Source organism: Gobius niger (assembly GCF_951799975.1).
Source record: "Gobius niger genome assembly, chromosome: 13".
Taxonomy (NCBI): domain Eukaryota; kingdom Metazoa; phylum Chordata; class Actinopteri; order Gobiiformes; family Gobiidae; genus Gobius; species Gobius niger.
This window is the reverse complement of record NC_136864.1, coordinates 2676881-2698488: the sequence shown is the minus strand read 5'-3', so window position 1 is coordinate 2698488 and position 21608 is coordinate 2676881. Positions and strand designations below refer to the sequence as shown.

Genomic DNA, 21608 nt, shown 5'->3' with positions numbered 1-21608 from the left:
AAAAAAAGTTACAATCACGTTTGTAAGTCTTAGCTTTCAAATGAAGCATTATACTGTTGCTCTCCGAGAAGCTTTTAAAATTGGGTAAAGCCAAACTGAAGAAATTGCTCTCTGTTAAGGCGGAGGTCAGAGGTTAAACTCTGTTCAATCTGTGAGAATCACCTCAAGGGCCCAAGTATCACCTTTGTTTTTATTGTGATAAACAATCTATTTAGGACCCGTTTCTTCTGGCATTTATGGTTCACTGACGGGCCGACCCTCCAACCCGACCCGACCCGACCAGACAAAGCTCAGGAGAAATTGTGGGAATAAAATGAAATGAATTATTATTTGCGACTGTTCCTCACGGCACCAGTCCTCCGAAGCACATGTACTTGACCTCCAGGTACTCTTCGATGCCGTACTTGGAGCCCTCGCGCCCCAGCCCTGACTGCTTGTACCCGCCGAAGGCCCCCTCTGGGCAGGACAGCAGGCCCTCGTTCACCCCCACCATGCCCACCTCCAGGGCCTCGGCCACACGCCAGATCTGGGACACGTCCTGCGAGAAGAAGTACCCTGGGAACAGAGGAGAGGACCGGGTTAGGACCAGGGCAGGATCAGGGCAGGACCAGGGCAGGACCGGGGCAGGACCGGGGCAGGACCGGGGAAGGACCAGGTCAGGACCAGGGCAGGAACGGGGCAGGACCGGGGCAGGACCAGGGCAGGACCAGGGCAGGACCGGGTCAGGACCAGGGCAGACGGGACCGGGGCAGACGGGACCGGGGCTAGGACTTAAGTGGGACTTAAGTGGGACTAAATCAGGACTAAACTAGGACTAAATCAGCTCTAAATCAGGACTAAATCAGGATTAAGTCAGGACTAAATCAGGACTAACCTAGGACTAAATCAGGGCTAACCTAGGACTAAATCAGCTCAAAATCAGGACTCAACTAGGACTTAATCAGGACTAACCTAGGACTAAATCAGGATTAAGTCAGGACTAAACTCGGACTAAATCAGCTCTAAATCAGGACTAAATCAGGACTCAACTAGGACTAAATCAGGACTAAATCAGGACTCAACTAGGACTAAATCAGGACTAAATCAGGTCTAAATCAGGACTAAAATAGGTCTAAATCAGAAGTAAATCAGGATTAAGTCAGGACTAACGTAGGACTAAATCAGGACTCAACTAGGACTAAATCAGCTCTAAATCAGGACTAAACTCGGACTAAATCAGGACTAAATCAGGTCTAAATCAGGACTAAAATAGGTCTAAATCAGGAGTAAATCAGGATTAAGTCAGGACTAAACTAGGACTAAGTCAGGACTAAATCAGGACTAAATTAGGTCTAAATCAGGACTAAATCAGGACTAAATCAGGATTAAGTCAGGACTAAACCAGCTCAAAATCAGGACTCAACTAGGACTAAATCAGGACTAAATCAGGATTAAGTCAGGACTAAACCAGCTCTAAATCAGGACTAAACTAGGACTAAATCAGTACTAAATCAGGACTAAATCAGGATTAAGTCAGGACTAAACCTAGACTAGACCAAGAGGAAGTGTTTCTCACCTGCCAGACCCACATTAGAGGCGTTGGCGATGGCCACAGCCTCCGCCTCAGTGTCAAACCTGAAACATGAAACACAGATGATCAGGATCCCGTCAGTGAGAGATGGGGGAGGCAGGGGGAGGCGCAGGAGGCGGGGGGAAGTCGCGGGAGGCGGGGGAGGCTAACCACTCTGCCACCGACCTGATGACCGGCATGACGGGGCCGAAGGTCTCCTCGCGGGTGCACAGCATGGAGGTGTTTACGTCTGCGAGCAGCGTGGGCTCCACATACGAACCGTCCAAACGCGAGCCTCCCCTCAGCACCTTCGCTCCCAGAGACACGGCGTCCGAAATCTGGTGCGCCACCTGCAGGACAGGCCCGGGATTATTGTGGGGAGACACTTCATGTTGTTCTGTCAGAGCAACGTTAAACGATACCAGTCTGTCATCGAAAAAAATGATCAAAAGCAGGTGCTGAAAAATATAAAATCTTTATATTCAAGTTTTGATGCTGTTGATCATCAACATTAAAAAGGAAAAAAAGGGGAAAGACAAGAAAAAATTGGGGAAGAAAATTGACACATTTGGGAAAAAGGGGAAAATTTGAGGAAAAAAAATGTAAAAGAAATGCGGACGTGAATCTGCAGTCGGGACGGGGCGGCAGATTCAAAGCTATTTGGACTCGTTTTTATCGGACTCCCTCTCCCTCTCCAGGTCACACTGACAAATCTCGTTAACAAAAGCGTGACTCTGCGCTGCAGCCGCACCTTCTCTGCCGCCCTCGGGTTGATGAGCGGGCCCTGGGTGGTTGTGGGTTCGATGCCGTGGCCGATTCTGAGCTCGCGGTCCATGGCCTCGCCCACTTTCTGAAGGAACTGATCATGGACGCCGCTTTGCACCAGGAAACGGTTCGAACACACGCACGTCTGAAGAAACAGCATAAAAACAAGGAAATGATGCAAATATTCAGGTTTTTACAAGTTAGAAACCCTTACCGTCAAAACAGCAACGAAAATGAGGATGAAAACAGCTTTAAGATTTGGGTAAAGCTAAACTGGAGGTTAAAGTGAAGTTAAAGTAACCTCTTACACACTCACTATTTTCTCACTTTTTGTCACTTTTCTGTCACGTTTTCGTCACTTTTTGAACAAATTTTTGTCACATTTTTGTCAGTTTTTTGTGGATACTTTATTGTTTTTTAATGGTATTTTTCGTCACTTTTTGCTGCATTTTCATCCATTTTCATTTATTTCTGTGACTATTTTGATTTTTTTTTTTTTAAGCATTTAGATTTGGATAAAACCAAACTGGAGAAAAAGCTCTGGAGACTCTTCTTCTCTCACACGGTTCTGGACAGCAGCTTTAAGCCACAGAATCCTGGGACTTTCCTGTTGGAGATTTCTTCCCAAAATCAGTGTTTTTCCAAATGTTAAATCATTAACTGCAGCGTAAATGTCTCCGACTTGTTAATCTTTCCATTGAGTTTAAGCGGCTTCTGAGTAATTATTGTTTAAGGCCAGACCCTGCAGGTTTAAAGCTTCTGTTTTTATTTTCGTTTTATGGGTGGGATTAACCTCTTAACTTCCGCCTGAACCGAGAGGATCTTTTTCCTCACGTCATCAGATTTTTTATCCATCATTTTTTTGTTGGGTATTCAACTCATTTTTGGAACTTTTTTTGTCATTTTTTTGTTGTCATTTTTTAGTCAATATTTTGTAATTTTTTTGTCACATTTTTGTCAAATTTTTTTCACATTTTTTTGTCCCATTTTTTTCCTTTTTTATCAATTTTTTGTCATTTTTTTGTCACATTTTCATAAATTTTATTGTCTAATTTTTATCGCATTTTTGTCACATTTTTGTAATTTTTTTGTCATCACATTTTTGTCATATTTTTGTAATTTTTTGTCACATTTTTGTAATTTTTTTGTATTTTTTTGTCAAATTTTTATCACATTTTTTTGTCACATTTTGTCACATTTTTGTCATTTTTTTGTCACATTTTTGTCATTTTTTCATCAATTTTTTGTGACATTTTTTGTCAATGTTTTCTCACTTTTTTGTCACATTTCCATCATTGTTTTCGTCTCAGTTTTGTTGCTATTTTCACAGCTTTTTCCCAGAAGCTTTTGGATTGGGGTAAAGCCAAACAGGAGAAAATGTGCTCGGTTCAGGTGGGAGGTAAGGGGTTAAATAAGTTCGGGAAAAAAATATGTGGCCTGTACAGGATTAATACAGGCAGATTCAATGCTGTCTAATACTATACTCTAATGCCACAAACGCAGAAAATAAATGGCGCTGAATTCTTTCTTTCTTAAGATTTGCAAGCATTTCATTAGACAGAGGAAAGAGAACTGCTAAACTAACACCAGAGTCTCGTGTGTTTCAGAGCAGGTTTGTAGAGGTGTCGGCCCCAGACGTTTTAACCCCCCCTCACCTGTCCCGAGTTGCGGAACTTGGACGCCATGGCTCCCTTGACGGCCAAGTCCAGGTCAGCGCTGTCGAAGACGATGAACGGCGCGTGACCCCCCAGCTCCATGGACGCCTTCTTCACCGTGTCAGCCGCCATCTTCAGCAGCACCTGTGCGGAGCAGAGGGCGAATAATCAAAGGGCCACTCACATTTGATTCAGTCGTGTTTAGGAGAAGTCGCAATAATACAGTTCGTCCACAAGAGGTCGGTGTTCAAACAGAATGAAGCAGCTCTGAAGCTTTACCAGATTTTATTCATGCTCTAACCCTGAGCAGCTTTAACCCCTTAACTCCCACCTGAACCGAGCACATTATCTCCAGTTTGGCTTTACCCCAAACAATGATGGAAATGTGACAAAAAATTGACGAAAAATGGACGAAAAAATGACAAAAAAGTGACAAAAATGACAAAAAAGTGACAAAAATGTGACAAAATGTGACAAAATGTGACAAAATGTGACAAAAAAAATTACAAAAATATGACAAAAATGTGATAAAAATTCTACAAAAAAACTGCAAACATTTGACAAAAAAATGACCAAAATTTGATAAAAAATTGACCAAAAAATTACAAAAATGTGACAAAATGTGACAAAAAAATTGCAAAAATGTGTCAAAAAAATTGCAAAAATGTGACAAAAAATTACCAAAATTTGATACAAAATTGACCAAAAAATGTGACAAAATGTGACAAAAAATGAAAAAAATGTGACAAAAAAATTACAAAAATGTGATAAAAATTTGACCAAAAAATTACAAAAAATTGCAAAAATGTGTCAAAAAAATTGCAAAAATGTGACAAAAATGACCAAAATTTGATACAAAATTGACCAAAAAATGTGACAAAATGTGACAAAAAATGAAAAAAAAATGTGACAAAAAAATTACAAAAATTTGATAAAAATTTGACCAAAAATTACATAAAATTGACAAAAAAATGACAAAAAATGTGACAAAAATGTGAAAAAAATGTGAAAAAAATGTGATAAAAGATTGACGAAAAAATGACAAAAATGTGACCAAAAAAAGCTACAAAAATGAGTTGAATACCCAACAAAAAAATGATGGGAAAAAAATCTGATGACGTGAGGAAAGAGATCCTCTCAGTTCAGGCGGGAGTTAAGAGGTTAAGAGAAGTGAGTGGTACCTTTCCGGTGGCCGTGGAGCCGGTGAAGGAGATCTTGCCCACCAGGGGATCCGTGCACAGGACCTGTCCCACTGCCGGCGTGTTCTCTCGGGAGCAGGGCACCACGTTCACCACCCCCGCCGGGATGCCCGCCTGCTCCGCCAGCTGCACACAGACACCACGTTCTTTCATTAGTGACAGAGCATTTTCATACAGTCCTTCTGGAGCCGGGGTTCAGCTCCCTGGTGTGAAAACTGACGATTTATTTGAATCCAGTAAGATACTAGGTTTACTTACTTACTTACTTACTAACTAACTAACAAACCCTCTGTCTGAATTCACCTCCAACGTCTAGAAATGTGGAAAAAATGGGAAAAAATATGTTTAAAATGGGGAAACATTTTTGAAAACATTGGGGGGAAAGTGACATAAAAAGAATAAAAAAAGATGTGTTCGTTTTTGTCAATAAAACACAGCCCTAGTCCAAAAAAAGTCCAACTGGCTTTTACTTAGACATTCTTTAATCATACATTTAGTGTGTAATTTGCTACAACACCAGCTCGTATGACCTGACCCTTTAACCGGTCAAATCAATCTTCATCATTATCATTATTTCCCGCCTGTTCCTCCGCGGGCGTGAACAGTTAATGTTCAGTCGGGACGTGTGGACTTTCCACAGCCACAGGCGTCAAACTGGGCTCAGCTCCAGGAAACTCTGGTCCAGCCTTTGGTCCGGACTGAGCCGGGTTTAACAGGGACCGGCCTGATCCATGGTAATGATCCAACAGGTAATGAGAATGTCTAATCAGTGAGGACAGTGTGTACCCTTTGATTACTGGTTATTCTGCTTCATAAAAGCACCTCCTCTCCCAATGCACTGTGTCTAAATGTTCCCACTGTGACTGAACGGGCATGAAAAGTTTGCAGTTTTATTAATGCAGGCGACATGAAACAGGTCGTATTCAATGAGAACGATGAGGAGGAGGAGAGTGGCCTAAGAAAATAAACATGCATGTGAGAATGTGCAGTGATATTCGGGGGGAATATGGGTAACACTTTACATTACGGGCCGGTTAGTCCTTGGTACTTACAGTGGTACTTACAGTGGTAATGACAGTGGTAATTACAGTGATAAGTACTAGTATTCACAGTGGTAATTCTAGGTTATTATTGGGGTACTAAGTCATAATCACTAGTAATTAAGGTTAGGGGGGTTAGGGAGACAGAGTTACCATTGTCTCTCTCATTACTAAGAGATACAGTGGTAACTCTTAGTAATGAAGGTTGTACTTCTATTAACTTTGGTACTTTAAGTGATAGTTTCTAGTAGCTACAGTGATACATCTATGGTACTTATTGGTAATTCAAGGATACTACAGCAGCAATTCATAGGTAGTAAATGTGGTACTTCTACATACAGAAGTAATTTGTGTGAAACAGGGACCTCTCTTTAATCAAGGCGTACTTGAAATCATTTGTACTTTTATGACTGTCCAGAAAACATAAAACATCATCATAGTGTTTTGACTAATAAATAAATAAAATAAAGCTACTTTTTTTTAAAGGCAACAAATAATCGTTTGAATAATCGTGATTTCAATCATGACAAAAATAATCATGATTATTATTTTTTCAATAATCGAGCAGCCCTAATTCAACTAAAAGGTAGTAACACCATGATTTTGTTTGGAACATATTAACAACTTTGCAATTTTAGACAAGGAAAAAACAAAAAACAAGCAGAAATGTAGTTTTTCCAGTTTCCTTTTGAAACAGTATAACCAATGATTGAAGTGAACACGGATTCTAGAGCTCCCTCCTCAGGCAGCAGTGGGAATGACTACGCACAGAAGTCTCAGAACCTCTTCAATGTTGGATAGTGAGCTTAAAAATGTGGAAGACTGTTTCACCAATGACGCAGTATTATCCAGTAATCACACAGTAAGTACAGGTCGAATCACTTCAACAGCAGAAGACGAAACAACCAAAATGATCTGGATTATTCTCCAAACTGCCTGAAAGAAGTGAAATTCTCCAGGTCTGTTTTTGACGGAAGAATAATGTTATAACATGGATTTGAAACTCAAAGTCTCCCTTAAGTGATAAAAGATGAAACACAAATATAAATGGTGACGTTAAACGCACTGACCTCAGCCAGAGCCAGAGCCGACAGCGGCGTGTCCTCGGCCGGTTTGATGACCACGGTGCAGCCGGCCGCCAACGCAGCCGCCACTTTCCTGGTGATCATCGCGCTGGGGAAGTTCCACTGAGAGAAAGACGTCAGCGTTAGTCCCGCCCACACACATCTGACCCACGGGAGGGCATCTGACCTACCGGGGTGATGACGGCGGCCACTCCCACGGGCTGTTTGAGCAGGAGCATCTTACGGTCTTTAAACGGGGAGGGCACCACGTCCCCGTACACCCGCCGCGCCTCCTCAGAGAACCACTCCAGGAAGGAGGCGGAGTACCCGATCTCGCCGAGCGCCTCAGCCAGAGGTTTACCCTGAAACACCAGGATCACAGTGAGAAGATGTCCCAGAGTCTGCATCAAACACCAGAGTCGCGCAGCCCCGTTAACCCCTCACTCACCGACTCGAAAGTGATGAGTTTGGCGAGGTCTTCTTTGTGCTGCGTCATGAGTTCGTACCATTTCCTCAACAACACGCTTCTCTCCTGAAAAACAAAAACACAATATGAGAATAAATGTTGTCTTATGGGGGGTCACAGAGTCATCATCAATATGTGGATCCTCCAGCCAGGGGTTTCTGACCACCAGCCTGGAGATGGGTCCCCGAAGGGCCCCCCCCCTGCTGGCAGCTCACTGCTCCAACAGGTCGGGTCAAATGCAGAGAATGAATTTCCCTGCGGGGATTAACCTCTTAACTCCCGCCTAAACTGAGAGGATCTTTTTCCTCACGTCATCAGATTTTTTTTATTTATTTATTTTTTTTATTCATTCATTCACCTCAGACATAGACACAGTCACAGTATACATTGAATAAAACAAAAACATAAATAACACAACAATACCAAAATCACAATACATTTCACAGACAGATGCTTCCAGACTAAGACAAGACAAAGACAAGACAAACAAACACAAAGACAGGACATACAAGACGTACATACAAGTCCTTGACATATTTTCATAAATTCCATATTATTTTTTACATTATATTTTACATTATATTTTATATTTTACATTTTACAGTGGCTCTCAAAAAATGGGCACTCCACCAGTCTTCCTTTATTCTGTTCAACCTTATACTCATCAGATTTTTTTTCCAGCATTTTTTTTGTTGAGTATTCAACTGATTTTTGTAACTTTGTCATTTTTTTGTCATTTTTTGTCACATTTTTGACATTGACAATTTTTTGTCATTTTTTTTGTCAAATTTTTGTCATTTGTCACTTTTGTAATTTTTTGTCACTTTTGTCATTTTTTTGGTCAAATTTTAATCACATTTTTGACATATTTTTGTAATTATTTTGTCACATTTTGTAAATTTTTTGTCATTTTTTTGTCATTTTTTTCGTCCATTTTTTAATCAAATTTTTGACATTTTTTGTTACATTTTGGTCATTTTTTCACATTTTTGTAATTTTTTTTGTCAAATTTTTATCACATTTTTGTCATATTTTTGTACTTTTTTGTCAAATTTTTGTCATTTTTTCGTACATTTTTTCTGTCAATTTCTTTTGACATTTTTGCCACTTTTTCATCAATTTTTCGCCACTTTTTTGTCACATTTCCATCATTGTTTTCGTCTCAGTTTGGTTGCTATTTTCACAGCTTTTTTCCAGAAGCTTTTGGATTGGGGTAAAGCCAAACTGGAGAAAATGTGCTTGGTTCAGGTGGGAGTTAAGGTGAGAGTTAATGGTGAACTCTCTGATCAGTGCACTGTTTCGACAGGCTCACCCCAAGGTTCTGTTCTCTCTCCCCTGTTGTTTATATTGTACACTAGCATGTGCCAGAGTGACCATGAAAACAGAATCATCTTAAAATACGCAGATGACTCAGTTATTGTAAGTCTACTTCACAAAAATGAAAGTCAGCATGGCCCAGTTGTTGAGGATTTTGTCAAATGGTGTGATAAGTCGTATCTTCTCTTGAATGTTGCAAAAACAAAAGATATGATCATCGACTTTAGGAAGAGCACTCTCCCACATGTTGTAACATATATAAAGGGACAATCAGTGGAGTGTGTGGAGTCCTACAAGTATCTTGGAACAATTATTGATTGCAAACTGAATTTTAATGAAAACTGTGCTGCTGTTTGTAAAAAGGGCCACCAACGACTGTATTGTCTTCGGAAACTGTCCTTCTTTCATGTAGATAAAACTGTGATGACACTGTTTTATCGGGCATTCATCGAAGCGACCCTAGCTTTCTGCCTGGTCGCCTGGTACGGGAGCTCTTCTGTTAGAAACAGAAACGCCTTGAATCAGCTCGTCAAGTGGTCAAGTAAAGTCATTGGCCAGCCTCAGACCAGTTTGGACTTTCTGCATGATAGACAGTTAGAGAGGACGGCACGAAGCATCGCAAAAGACTCAGAGCATCCTTTGCACTCAGAGTTTCGATTGCTTCCGTCTGGGCGTCGTTTTTTGATGCCAATGAGCCACACGAACCGTTTTAAGAAAAGCTTTGTTCCCGCTGCCCTTTCCTTTATGAACAAGTCGGGATCAAATTGCCCCTGACGCAGGTTTTTTTTTTTTATCTTTGTTACTGTCAAGTGGCTTAAACTTCAGTTGTTTTTTTTGTACCAAAGGCACATCCTGTTAGTATGTGGAGCACTTACAAGTTTTGTATTTTATATGTGTGATGTTTTATCTTTGTAAAATGTGTTTTAATGTGTCGACTAGTTCTCAGAATTGCAAAACGAATTTACCCACGGGTACAAATAAATTAACCTAACCTTAAGGGGTTAATAAAGTATAACTTAACCTTAAGAACAGTATTTCTCTCATGTCTGTCCGCTGTCTCTGTAGCGTTTTATCCACTAGCCAGTTGTTACTGTAAAAGAAAAACAAAGCAGGTCCAAAGGCTGCGCCCGTGATCGACCTTGTCCTTACGTCACCTCAAAGAATAAAGAAAACATTTATTTACTACTGTTATTTATTGACCAGTGGGTGAACCGAGCCGCGGCGCATCAGGACATGACAGTTTTCTGATTAAATATTTAAGCACATGGTCCATAGCACTGTGTCCCAGTCAGGGGGCACTCGGGGTCTTACTGGGGGGCACTCGGGGTCTTACTGGGGGTACTCGGAATGATTTAAGTTTTTTTTATATTTATTGTGGTGAAATTGGAAGCTCAGAAGCTTTGAATGTCATTTTGAAAGGAAAGTCTTTTTAACCTCTTAACTCCCGCCTGAACTGAGAGGATCTTTTTCCTCATGTCATCAGATTTTTTTCCCATCATTTTTTGTTGGGTATTCAACTCATTTTTGTACGTTTTTTTTGTCATTTTTTGTCACATTTGTCATTCTTTGGTCAATTTTTTTTATCACATTTGTGTCACATTGTTTGTAATTTTTTGTCAAATTTTTTTGTCAAATTTTTTTCATTTTTTTTTGTCACATTTTGTCAATTTTTTTCATTTTTTGTCACTTATTATCTTCATTTTTTCGTCATTTTTTTAATCAAATTTTTGTAGTTTTTTGTTACATTTTGGTAATTTTTTTGACATATTTTGTCATTTTTTGTCACATTTTTGTCATTTTTTCATCAATTTTTTGTCAATTTCTTGTGACATTCTTGCCACTTTTTCATCAATTTTTCGTCACTTTTTTGTCACATTTCCATCATTGTTTTCGTCTCAGTTTTATTGCTATTTTCACAGCTTTTTTCCAGAAGCTTTTGGATTGGGGTAAAGTCAAACTGGAGAAAATGTGCTCGGTTCAGGTGGGAATTAAGGGGTTAAATGATACTTTGCAAGAATTTGAGACGACTTCAGCTTTATTTAGAACTCAAAACGTTGTCTTTTACTAATAGTAGTATCAACCAAAAAGTGACAAAAATTCAACAACAAAAATGACAAAAACTCAACAAAAATGTGACCAAAAAGAAAAAAAAAAACATGCAAAAGGTGACACAACACAGCAACAACGCGAGGAAAAAGATCAGTTTTGTGGGTCTTAGCTTTCAAATGAGGTGTTACACAGGCCTATATAATGGCCAAAGAGGACAGAATGCATTTGGTTCAGGCGGGTGGTAAGAGGTTAAAGGTGCATTATGCAAATTGTATGTGAAAAAAAAAAGTTGAGCGTTGTGTGTATTTGACCTTGTAGTGACCCAGCGGCTCAGCACGGCACCTTTACTTTCCATCACAGTGGTGTCTTGGATGCTCCAGGATCAATAGCTGGGAAGGTTTTCAATGCTCACCAGAAAACCTACAAAACAACTGATCCCGGAGCCTTGTAGAGACCACCATGATCGAAAATAAAGATGCCAACTCACAGAGCCACTGAGTCATTCACTACAAGGTCAAACACACAAAAATATGAACAGTTGCATAATGCACCTTTAAAATACAGGAATATATTAGTCACTACATTTCAAGTAACTCGAGTTACAAGTGCATTTAAATGGCTTGTATCGATATATGAAATAAAAAATGTCACACTCTCCAAATAAAATGCAGTAAATCAAGTTACACTGGTGAGTAAGATCTGCAGTTATGTGTCGTCAGTGCCGTCAAAACAAAACATGAGGGACTGTGGGGAAGCAAAAGAAAGGACAATCTTTTGCACTTTTCCTCGGTGACATTATTACTCTTTTCAGTTTATATTTTGCCAAAAGTAACTCAAAGTGTAAATCTGCTACATTTATGAAACAGTAATAGGCCTATATAACAAACATATTACACTTTTAAGCTGTAACTATAGAATATATTACAATCTTAAAGCAACTTGCCCAACACGGCCTATTGTGCATGTTTTGGTTTGAGAAACTCGACACAGATCCGGGAATTTGACCCACGACCTTCTGACTATGAGGCAACAACCACTGCAGAACTTTAATTACAAACTCGAAATGCAAAATATACAAAATGGCGATATTAATTTCATAAACTGGTAGATTTGTTAAGAGCAGAGAATGACACGCGTTATTTCGGCTTGAGTTTTGTGCTAATAATGTATCATTTTCTTACCAATTTCCGTGTTAGCTTAGCGCCAACCACGTAAACAACAGCGAATGCAAAAACGTGGGTTCGTTTTAACTGAATTTCGATTATGCCGATTAAAAGATAAGTCGACACAGAATAGTTAGTAGTGGTTGTTATTAATCCAGAGAGCGCAATAATCCGTTTACAACACAACGTCCTAAACGCGCCGCGTTTTCACACGGAGTTCGGCGGGACGGGTTTAGCTGCAGCCTCACCTTAGCCGTGAACTGTTTCCAGGACTGGAAGGCTTCGTACGCCGCGTCCACGGCTCGCTTTGCTTCCCCGGGGCCGCAGTCCGAAACCTGGGCGATCTCCTGCCCGGTGGCGGGGTCCAGCACCGGGAACAGCGAGGCGGCCGAGGTCCAGCGCCCGTTGATGTAGCCCTGGGTCCGGAGCAGGGGGGCGGCCACGTCCAGGCTGTACGTCCGCCGGACAGACTGCATCATGATGGGGGGCAGCGTCCTCAGCAGGGCCTGAGCGGTCATGTCTGCAGCCACGGCCGGGGGAGAGAGTGGAGGAGATGGGGGAGAGCCGAGGAGAAGAAGAGAAGACCAGAGGAGGAGGAGGAGGAGGAGGAGGAGAACCGACCTCCGGTGGTTTGAGCTGGAGCCACTCAGTCACGTGACGCTGCACAAACACAATGTGGTTCGTACTATAAAAACACAAGTGAGAAAAATGAACTGCACTGAAAAAAGTAGTGCTAATAATAAAAATGGCCCTTGATACATTGTACCTATTAAATTAGCACAATGTAATGCACTCTAACAATCTGTAATAACTAGTACATGCAATGGAAAAGTGTAAGGCAGTGGTAGGCAACTTCAGGCCCGCGGGCCAAATCCGGCCTGCCAGCACAGAACCTTTGGCCCCCAAGATGAATTTGAGAAATATTGTTATGCCAATAAGAGATCAAATATCTATTCAAGTACTCTATAAATGGGAGAAATAGTGTCCAAATTTAAAATGAACATCCTGACAGAACATTCCACTTGATAATGTAAAACATTTGTGATTTTCAACTGGTGGATCGGGACCCAACATTGGGTTGCGGAACTATTTTCAGTGGGTCTCAAACCTATAGGGAACTTTTTTTCCAACATTTTCCATCTGAAACTGTGCGGAAACACACAGGAGTCATTTAAAATTAATGTTATTTTATATGACATATGGCAAATTACAGTTTTATTTTGGTCGCGGCTTGTCATCCTGGGGTAATGGTGGGTCCCTGAAGCCAGGCCAACCACAACCACTGATGTTAAAACATTGGGATTTGCAGAAAAAAAGTTTTTTACTTTAGGCTGTTATGGTGAGGTTACTGGTGAGGTTCGGCCCCTGGTGATTTGGCAATGATGAAAATCGGTAGCCTGATAAACCACACCCACCTTCTTTCTGCATGAAAGAAGGTGGGTCTGGCCACGCACAGTAGACACGTTGTTGATTGGCGGCTAAGGCCGAGCCGAACCAATCACGAACGTCGCAGAGAAATGAGAAGGCTACGTCACTCGCTGCACCTCTATGTTTTTAGTTCAATTAACGTTAACATCAGCCAAAACTAATCATTGGATGAAGTAGTCAAGGATTTTGCCTCGCGTTCTCCGCGTGAGTTAATATTCACTTCATATTTGTTTAATTGGACACAGCTGTCGTCACGTCCGCTAATCGCCGATTGGTTTATTTCACTGACAATCTGTGCGCGTTAGGCCCGCCCCTTCAAACTGCTCCAATTGCTCCGTGACCAGACTAACTCCCTGCATGGAATGGACAGGGAAGAGTATGGCAGAGCCAGGCAAGAAAATCGGCCCTCCATAACACAAACTTGCCTGCCCCTGGTGTAAGGTGTTGGTATTTACATTCAAGGCATTCAAGCTAGGGGGGGGGGGGTATCATGCAAAATTGACTTTTTCAAGATTTCCATCATGTTATTATGTCACTCCCTCATTAAAAACATGCCTGAAGTGTTGCCTTGGCACATTCACATATTTCTGAGTAATCTGTAAAAACTCTGATGGCGGCCATTTTAGGGATAGGTTTGCCTGAGTCCTCCTAGGAACGCCCCCACCTCCTGGAGACGCCTCCGAGCTTTCATCACCAGCCGAGTAACCGACCACTGCTCCTCAGCAGAACCCCCTCCCCACTGATGCCACAGACAGCGTGTGGAGGGGGCGTGTCTGAAAGGCTCAGAGGTTCTTAAAGAGACAGAGGCCTATTTCAAGACATTCACTACAGCCATTTTGAGAGAGAAATTCTCTCTCTCTCTCTTTCTCTCTCTCTCTCTCTCTCCTCCCAGATACAGTTGGTTCTGTTCTTCAGACTCATATGGTTGATTAGCTCACAATTAAAATAGTGCAACATCAAGTGTCATGGATATTGTTTGTATCTTGGCCTCTAACAACATAAAGGCACTAATCCCAATTTGATGGAAAGACATTTCTTTTGTCCTCCTTTAGTATAAAAAAAATCAGGTATAGGGCCTTTAACCTGTTAACTCCCGCCTGAACCGAGAGCATTTTCTCCAGTTCAGCTTTACCCAAATCCTGTAGGCCAGTGTAACACCTCATTTCAAAGCTAAGATCTACAAAACTAAATTGATCTTTTTCCTCAGATTATCAGATTTTTTTTCCTCACTTTTTTGTTGGGCAGTCATCTCTTTTTTGTCAAATTTTTCGATTTTTTTTGTCACTTTTTCGTCAAATTATTCGCATTTTTTCGTCAAATTTTTCTCACTTTTTTGTCATTTTTTCGTCCATTTTTTTCTAAATTTTTCGTCCATTTTTTCTCACTTTTTTGTCCATTTTTTGTCACTTTTTCGTCAATTTTTTCAAAAAAATTTGTCAAATTTTTCTCACTTTTTTGTCAAATTTTTGTCCATTTTTTTCACTTTTTTTTCACTTTTTTGTCACTTTTTCGTCAAATTATTCGCATTTTTTTGTCAAATTCTTATATACATCCTTGCTTTCGTCTCAGTTTTGTTGCTATTTTCACACCTTTTTTTCCAGAAGCTTTTAGATTGGGGTAAAGCTGGAGAAAAAGTGCTCGGTTCAGGTGGGAGTTAAGAGGTTAAAGACTATAGTCCAACTGAAGAGGCGCATTAACTGTCAATAAACACAAGAGGGAGACACATCCCCGAAAAATATCTCAGCCATTAAGTGAACATTAACAATTGAACCAACTGGTTTTGCAAACACATTTAGGGCCTTTTTTCTCCACTGTATTTTATTGTGTGATAATAATGTGGCCCAGATATGACAATTTGCCTTTATAACAGGGGCAAGGCATTTAAAATCTGGTTCAATGGTGTTAGTTTGGATACTGTATTTTGATATTCAGCTTAATTTCATTAAAATATACTGTTTTCAATACATCAAATACATCAAATTCAATGGCAGAAATGTAAAAAAAAAAAAATTGTCTTTGGGAACCACTGCCTTAACCTCTTAACTCCCGCCTGAACCGAGAACATTTTCTCCAGTTCAGCTTTACCCAAATCCTGTAGGCCAGGGTAACACCTCATTTAAAAGCTAAGATCTACAAAAGTCACTTAAATGGATCTTTTTCCTCACGTCATCAGATTTTTTTTCATGTGGGTATTCAACTCAATTTTGTAACTTTTTTGTCATTTTTATGTAATTTTTTTTGTCGTTTTTTGTCATTTTTTGTCATTTTTTGTAAATTTTTTGTCATTTTTTGGTCACATTTTTAATCATTTTTTTGGTCATTTTTTGTCACATTTTTGTCATTTTTTCGTCACTTTTTTATCATTTTTTTGGTCATTTTTTAGGTCATTTTTATCATATTTTTTGTCACTTTTTGTCATTTTTTGTCACATTTTTGTCACATTTTTTGTCACATTTTTTGTCACATTTTTTGTCACATTTTTTGTCTTTTTTTCCACATTCTTTGTCATTTTTTTGTCACATTTTTGTCATTTTTCGTCACTTTTTGTCACATTTTTTGTCATTTTTTTGTCACATTTTTTGTCTTTTTTCGTCACTTTTTTGTCACATTTTTATCATTTTTTTGGTCATTTTTGGTCATTTTTTTGGGTCATTTTTTCGTCACTTTTTTGTCACATCTTCATCATTGTTTTGTCTCAGTTCTGTCGCTATTTTCACACCTTTTTTCCAGAAGCTTTTGGATTGGGCTAAAGCCAAACTGGTGAAAATGTGCTCGGTTCAGGTGGGAGTTAAGGGGTTAACCTATACACAGTTTATTGATTAGAATGTGTATTACAACTTTATTTTCTTTTTCCCGGCCTAAGTTGAAAGCGAGGTCAATATGTGCAACTGCAAGCATTTAAAAATAAAATATATTAAAAAAGACAAAACTAAAAAGTGTTATGAAATAGGTGCGTATTTAGTCACTTCCGAGAGTTTGGTTTTGAGGATCTGGCAACCCTGAATCTCAGTATTTCCGGACAGACTTGTTCCTGCGGTTAGCTCGGGTTAGCTCGGGTTAGCCCCCATTAGCTCCAACTCAAAACTAAAGTTTGCCAGAATGTCTCGCGCACAAACCCTGAGAGCTCTCGTGACGGAGCGGCTCGCGGCGGCCGCTGAGGACGTGTTCGCGCTGGTGGAGAGGACGATCGCGGAATACGAGGAGGAACTGGGTCGGTCTGAAGCGGAGAACCAGAGGAAACAGCGGCTCCTGGACCACGTCCTGAGCCCCACGGTCCGGCTGCCCCGAGTGGGAGCGAGACCCGCGGCTCCCCCCGGCCTGAACCACGAGGACACTCAGACCAGCGCCGCGCCGGTTAAAGAGGAGGCGGAGGAGCGCGCGGTGAAGCAGGAGGAGGAAGAAAACAGCATCAAGCAGGAGGAAGAGGAGCGTGAGATCAAACAGGAGGAAGAGCAGCTGTAGGTTTATCTGCCTCACGTTTTTCTCGCTGATATTGCGCTGGGTTCAGTGACGGGAAAATGAAGCAGGGCTGTGATGCGCGTTATTGGATACGCGCGCATCGAAACTGATACCAGGAAGTGAACTGTGACGCATGAGTCGTTTCCAGAGTGACGTCATCAAAGGTGTATGACGCAGGGCGCGCGGGGATAGTTTAGGGACTCTCTCACCGCCCTGGAGACTCGTTGGAGACTCGAGTTGGAGATGTTCCCTGGAGAGAAGGCGTCTCCAGGTAGTCTCGGTGAAAACTAACAGGTTTAGTTTCAACGGAGGCTGGTCAAGTCTCTCTGCATCCTCCTGGTCTCCAAGACGTCTACGTGGTCTCAAAAAGTTGTGTCGGGAACGCTATTTGTTTTCCTCAACCTGTGAGATGTTTTTGTGACGTACCTGCAATGTCTCCAACACCTGTCGGACACCGAGGAGCTCTCACAGAGACTCACACGACTCTTTGAGATCTCCTCAGTATCCGACAGATCTCAGAGACTTTGCAGGGACGTCACAAAAACGTCCTACAGGTTGAGGAAAACAAGTAGTGTTGCCACAGCTGCTTGAGACTGCGGAGACTTCTCTCAGACCATGCAGAGACTCCGCTAAAACCTAGACTACCTGGAGACTCGCCTTATCTGCAGGGGACGTCTCCATGACCAGCGGCGACTCTTGTCTCCACTAGTCTCTGAGACGTTAAAGGAACAGGCCCCCGTTTTTACATACTGAGATATGTTCTTACCTGAGCTTTGACGAGTTCTTTAGGACCTGTCTGATCTTCCCCCGTGCCTTCAGTCACGTAAACACAGCGCAGACGGCATTAGCATTTAGCCTCTCCCTCTCTCCTCTATAGCTCCAAACCAGGTCAAAATAGAAGCTACCGAGCTCTTCCACGTTTTCCCTATTTAAATATGGTTACGTGAAGTGTTACACTACAAAGTAGTAGTGGAAGTATATGTCACAATTACGCTAATTTGGGGGAGGCTGGTCAGAGTCCAGGGCTGTTTTTCAGTCCCAGTCCGCCCCTGCCTGTGCTTTGTCACATTTTTTTGGTCATTTTTTTGTCACATTTTTTTGTCATTTTTTTGTCCATTTTTTGTCATTTTTTCGTCACTTTTTTGTCATTTTTTTGTCACATTTTTTGTCACATTTTTTGTCTTTTTTGTCAATTTTTTTTTGTCATTTTTTTGTCAATTTTTTGTCGTTTTTTCGTCACTTTTTTGTCTTTTTTCTTATTATTTTTCCCCATTTTTTTTCTTGTTTTCACAATTGTTTTTCCTTGTTACTAATTTTGAATTTCCTTGTTACTCATTTTTTGTCAATTATTTGTCATTTTTTTGTCACTTTTTTTTGTCAAATTTTGTCATTTTTTCGTCTCTTTTTTGTCACATTTTTTTCCATTTTTTCCATTTCTTGCCCAATGTTTGCCCCATTTCACCCAATGTTTTTTATTATTTTTCCCCATTTTTTTCCCTTGTTTTCACAATTGTTTTTCCTTCTTGCCAATTTTGATTCCCCATTTTTGCCCTCCCCCCCCAAAAAACAATTTTAACACGATTTTCCCAAATTTTTAGACACATTTCCCCCCAAAATTTTCCTGTCATTGGAGCTGAACCCGACATTGTAAAAGTGCAGATCTTCCACACATTATTGTTCTGTTTTCTGGTTCTAGACAACACATATTTTAGTATAGACGTCGGATAAAGCATTGTTCAGATATTGAACGGTACCCAGCCCCTATTCATGACCCAATTGGGTGGGTTTTTTTAGACATTTTTTAAAGAGTTGACTGTATTTTACACATTTTTAGAGTATTCAAACAGGAATTTGACCTCTGATTTGTGTAATAATATCATCTTTAAAATCATTCAAAACATGAGGGCCAGAGCTTCTTAGCCTGGCATCCAGACTAATCTCCGATGTTTATTAATTAATAAACAGGAGACTAGTCTGGCGACCCTGTCGTAGAAAAGCTACTGCTTGAGGCGAGACTAATGCGGGACGACCGAAGCGCAGCCAATGAGAACATAGCGGATGTGACGACAGAAACAGCGGCAAGAAAGTTGTATCATTCGGACATGAACAATGGCGCTCCTGCCACACGGAGTTCAGTAAATGACTTCTGTCGTTTATGTCAGAAAAACTTAAGAATACAAGCAAACCGGAGCATTATGTGAAGTGGTTGCTTGTGTTGAAAAACTACAAAACAAAGGCGCAACAACGTGACGCCCGTTCAGGGAGCTGCTCTGATTGGTCGGTAGCTCCACATCGCGGCGTCACTTCCTTTGAAAGCGCAGAGTGTTGCCAGACCCTCTTCTGTAAAGAAGCGGAGTCTGGTTGGCGAGACTAAGAGCTTCTATGCCGGAGGGTCGGACGCAACTTTGACTTGAGAAGCGTGTGGTTTTAGAAACAGAAAAGCTCTGGATTGACGATCCTGGTTGTGAATATCTCGCAATCTATCGTCAGCCCTGGAGATGAGATCTCGTCATTTTGTTGAGCCCTACCTAGAAATTAAAACTTTAATATCACCCAAGCACTTGAGATCACCTTAAAACAGTTAAGTTCACTTATAACGCTATGATCATTTGATTTGATGTGTTTTCCAGGCCTGTTAACGAGTGCTGTGGGATCTGTGCGACGGCTGGAGAGTCCTCTGAGCTTCAACAAAGACAAGCTGAGCATCGAGAGGAATCGCAGGGAGAAGAGGACAGCTCAGAGTCAGAGACGGAGGAACAAACTGAGCACCGAGACAAAACGCAGCGAGAAGACGACAGCTCGGAGTCCGGTTCCCACTCGGAGACGGAGGAACAAACTAAGCACCGAGACAAAACGCAGGGAGATGGCGACAGCTCGGAGTCCGGTTCCCACTCGGAGACGGAGGAACAAACTAAGCACCGAGACAAAACGCAGGGAGATGGCGACAGCTCGGAGTCCGGTTCCCACTCAGAGTCAGAGACGGAGAAACAAACTGAGCACCGAGACAAAACGCAGCGAGAAGTCAGCTCAGAGTCCGGTTCCCACTCAGAGTCAGAGATGGAGGAACAAACTGAGCACCGAAAGGAACCGCAGGGAGAAGACGACAGCTCAGAGTCAGAGACAGAGGAACAAACTGAGCACCGAGACAAAACGCAGCGAGAAGACGTCGGTTCAGAGACAGAGAGACAAACCGAGAACACGTCTGACGATGATGAAGAGTGGAAACCTCCATCCAGCGCTTCAGCGGCATCGATGGAGACCGAGGCTGCTGGAGTCCACCACAAGCAAGTCCAAACCAGAGACAGAAGCATCAAAACGTCTCCCCAAAAGCCCGCACCGGAGACCAGCGCCACTGCGGATGTGGAGGAGTCCGCGGCTGACGGAGGAGGCAAGAGGAAGAAGCACCAGTGCTCCGTTTGTTCAAAAAAACTGTGGAGTAAGAAGGATTTGCTCAGGCACAGTCGAGTTCACACGGGGGAGAGGCCGTACGGCTGCACAATGTGTGATAAAGCCTTCAACCAAAAGGGGAACCTCCAGACACATGTGAAAAGAGCCCACCCAGCAGACGGAGGAGCTGAGGCGAAGATCCACCAGTGCTCAGTTTGCAACAAGACATTCGGATCAAAGTACAATCTACAGGAGCACGCGATCGTTCACACGGGAGAGAGACCTTTCCGGTGCTCAGTCTGTGACAAGACATTCACCCGTCAGAGCTGTCTGAATGACCACAAAGGAATCCACACGGGAGAGCACCGCTGCTCCGTTTGCAACAAGACACTGGGGACTAAAAAGGAGCTACTGCGACACGCTACAGTTCACACAGGAGAGAGGCCACACAGCTGTGCAATCTGTGACAAAACATTCACCCAAAGGACTCACCTGCTCAGACACAATTTGAGAACGCACGGGGGAGCCGCTGCAAACACAGGAGGCAAGCCCGGGCCTGAGGGAGCGAAGGGGAAGAAGCACCAGTGCTCTGTTTGTAACTTATCATTCTGGTGCAAGCAGGAGTTACAGTCGCACGCCAGAGCTCACACCGGAGAGAAACCCTACAGATGCTCAGACTGTGAGAAGACGTTCTCCCAGAAGCGCAACCTCACGGTGCACATGAGAACGCACACGGGCCAGAGACCATACAGCTGTTCCACGTGCAACAAAACGTTTTTCCAAAAGCAGCATTTAAAGTCACACAGGAGGATGCACACGGGCGAAAAACCCTTCAGCTGTTCCATATGTCTGAAAGATTACGCCCGCAGGAGCCAGCTCGAGCTGCATAAACGCTCAGTGTGTAATAAAGAGATTCCCCTCAGCTCCAATCTCAAATGACACACGAAGAAGTTGATTAGTCAGTTGACCGACTCTTCGACTAGTTGATGGATGTAGTAGCTCAGGGGTCGGAAAGTTTGCGTCACGAAGGGCCGATTTTCATCATTGCCAAAACACCAAGGGCCGAG

General features: G+C 41.9%; 1 protein-coding gene across 1 annotated transcript; it reads right to left on the bottom strand.

Moving 5' to 3' along the window:
- Positions 1–334: 334 nt before the first annotated feature.
- Positions 335–12923, bottom strand: aldh5a1 (aldehyde dehydrogenase 5 family, member A1 (succinate-semialdehyde dehydrogenase)). Its single transcript, XM_079569026.1, has 10 exons — positions 12516–12923; positions 7721–7804; positions 7464–7634; positions 7279–7395; positions 5151–5294; positions 3970–4113; positions 2301–2459; positions 1736–1899; positions 1556–1614; positions 335–555 (listed from the first exon to the last, which is right to left on the bottom strand). Exons 1-10 carry the CDS (start codon positions 12783–12785, stop codon positions 344–346), a joined length of 1524 nt encoding a protein of 507 aa, XP_079425152.1. The 5' UTR covers positions 12786–12923; the 3' UTR covers positions 335–343.
- Between the last annotated feature and the right edge of the window lie 8685 nt (positions 12924–21608).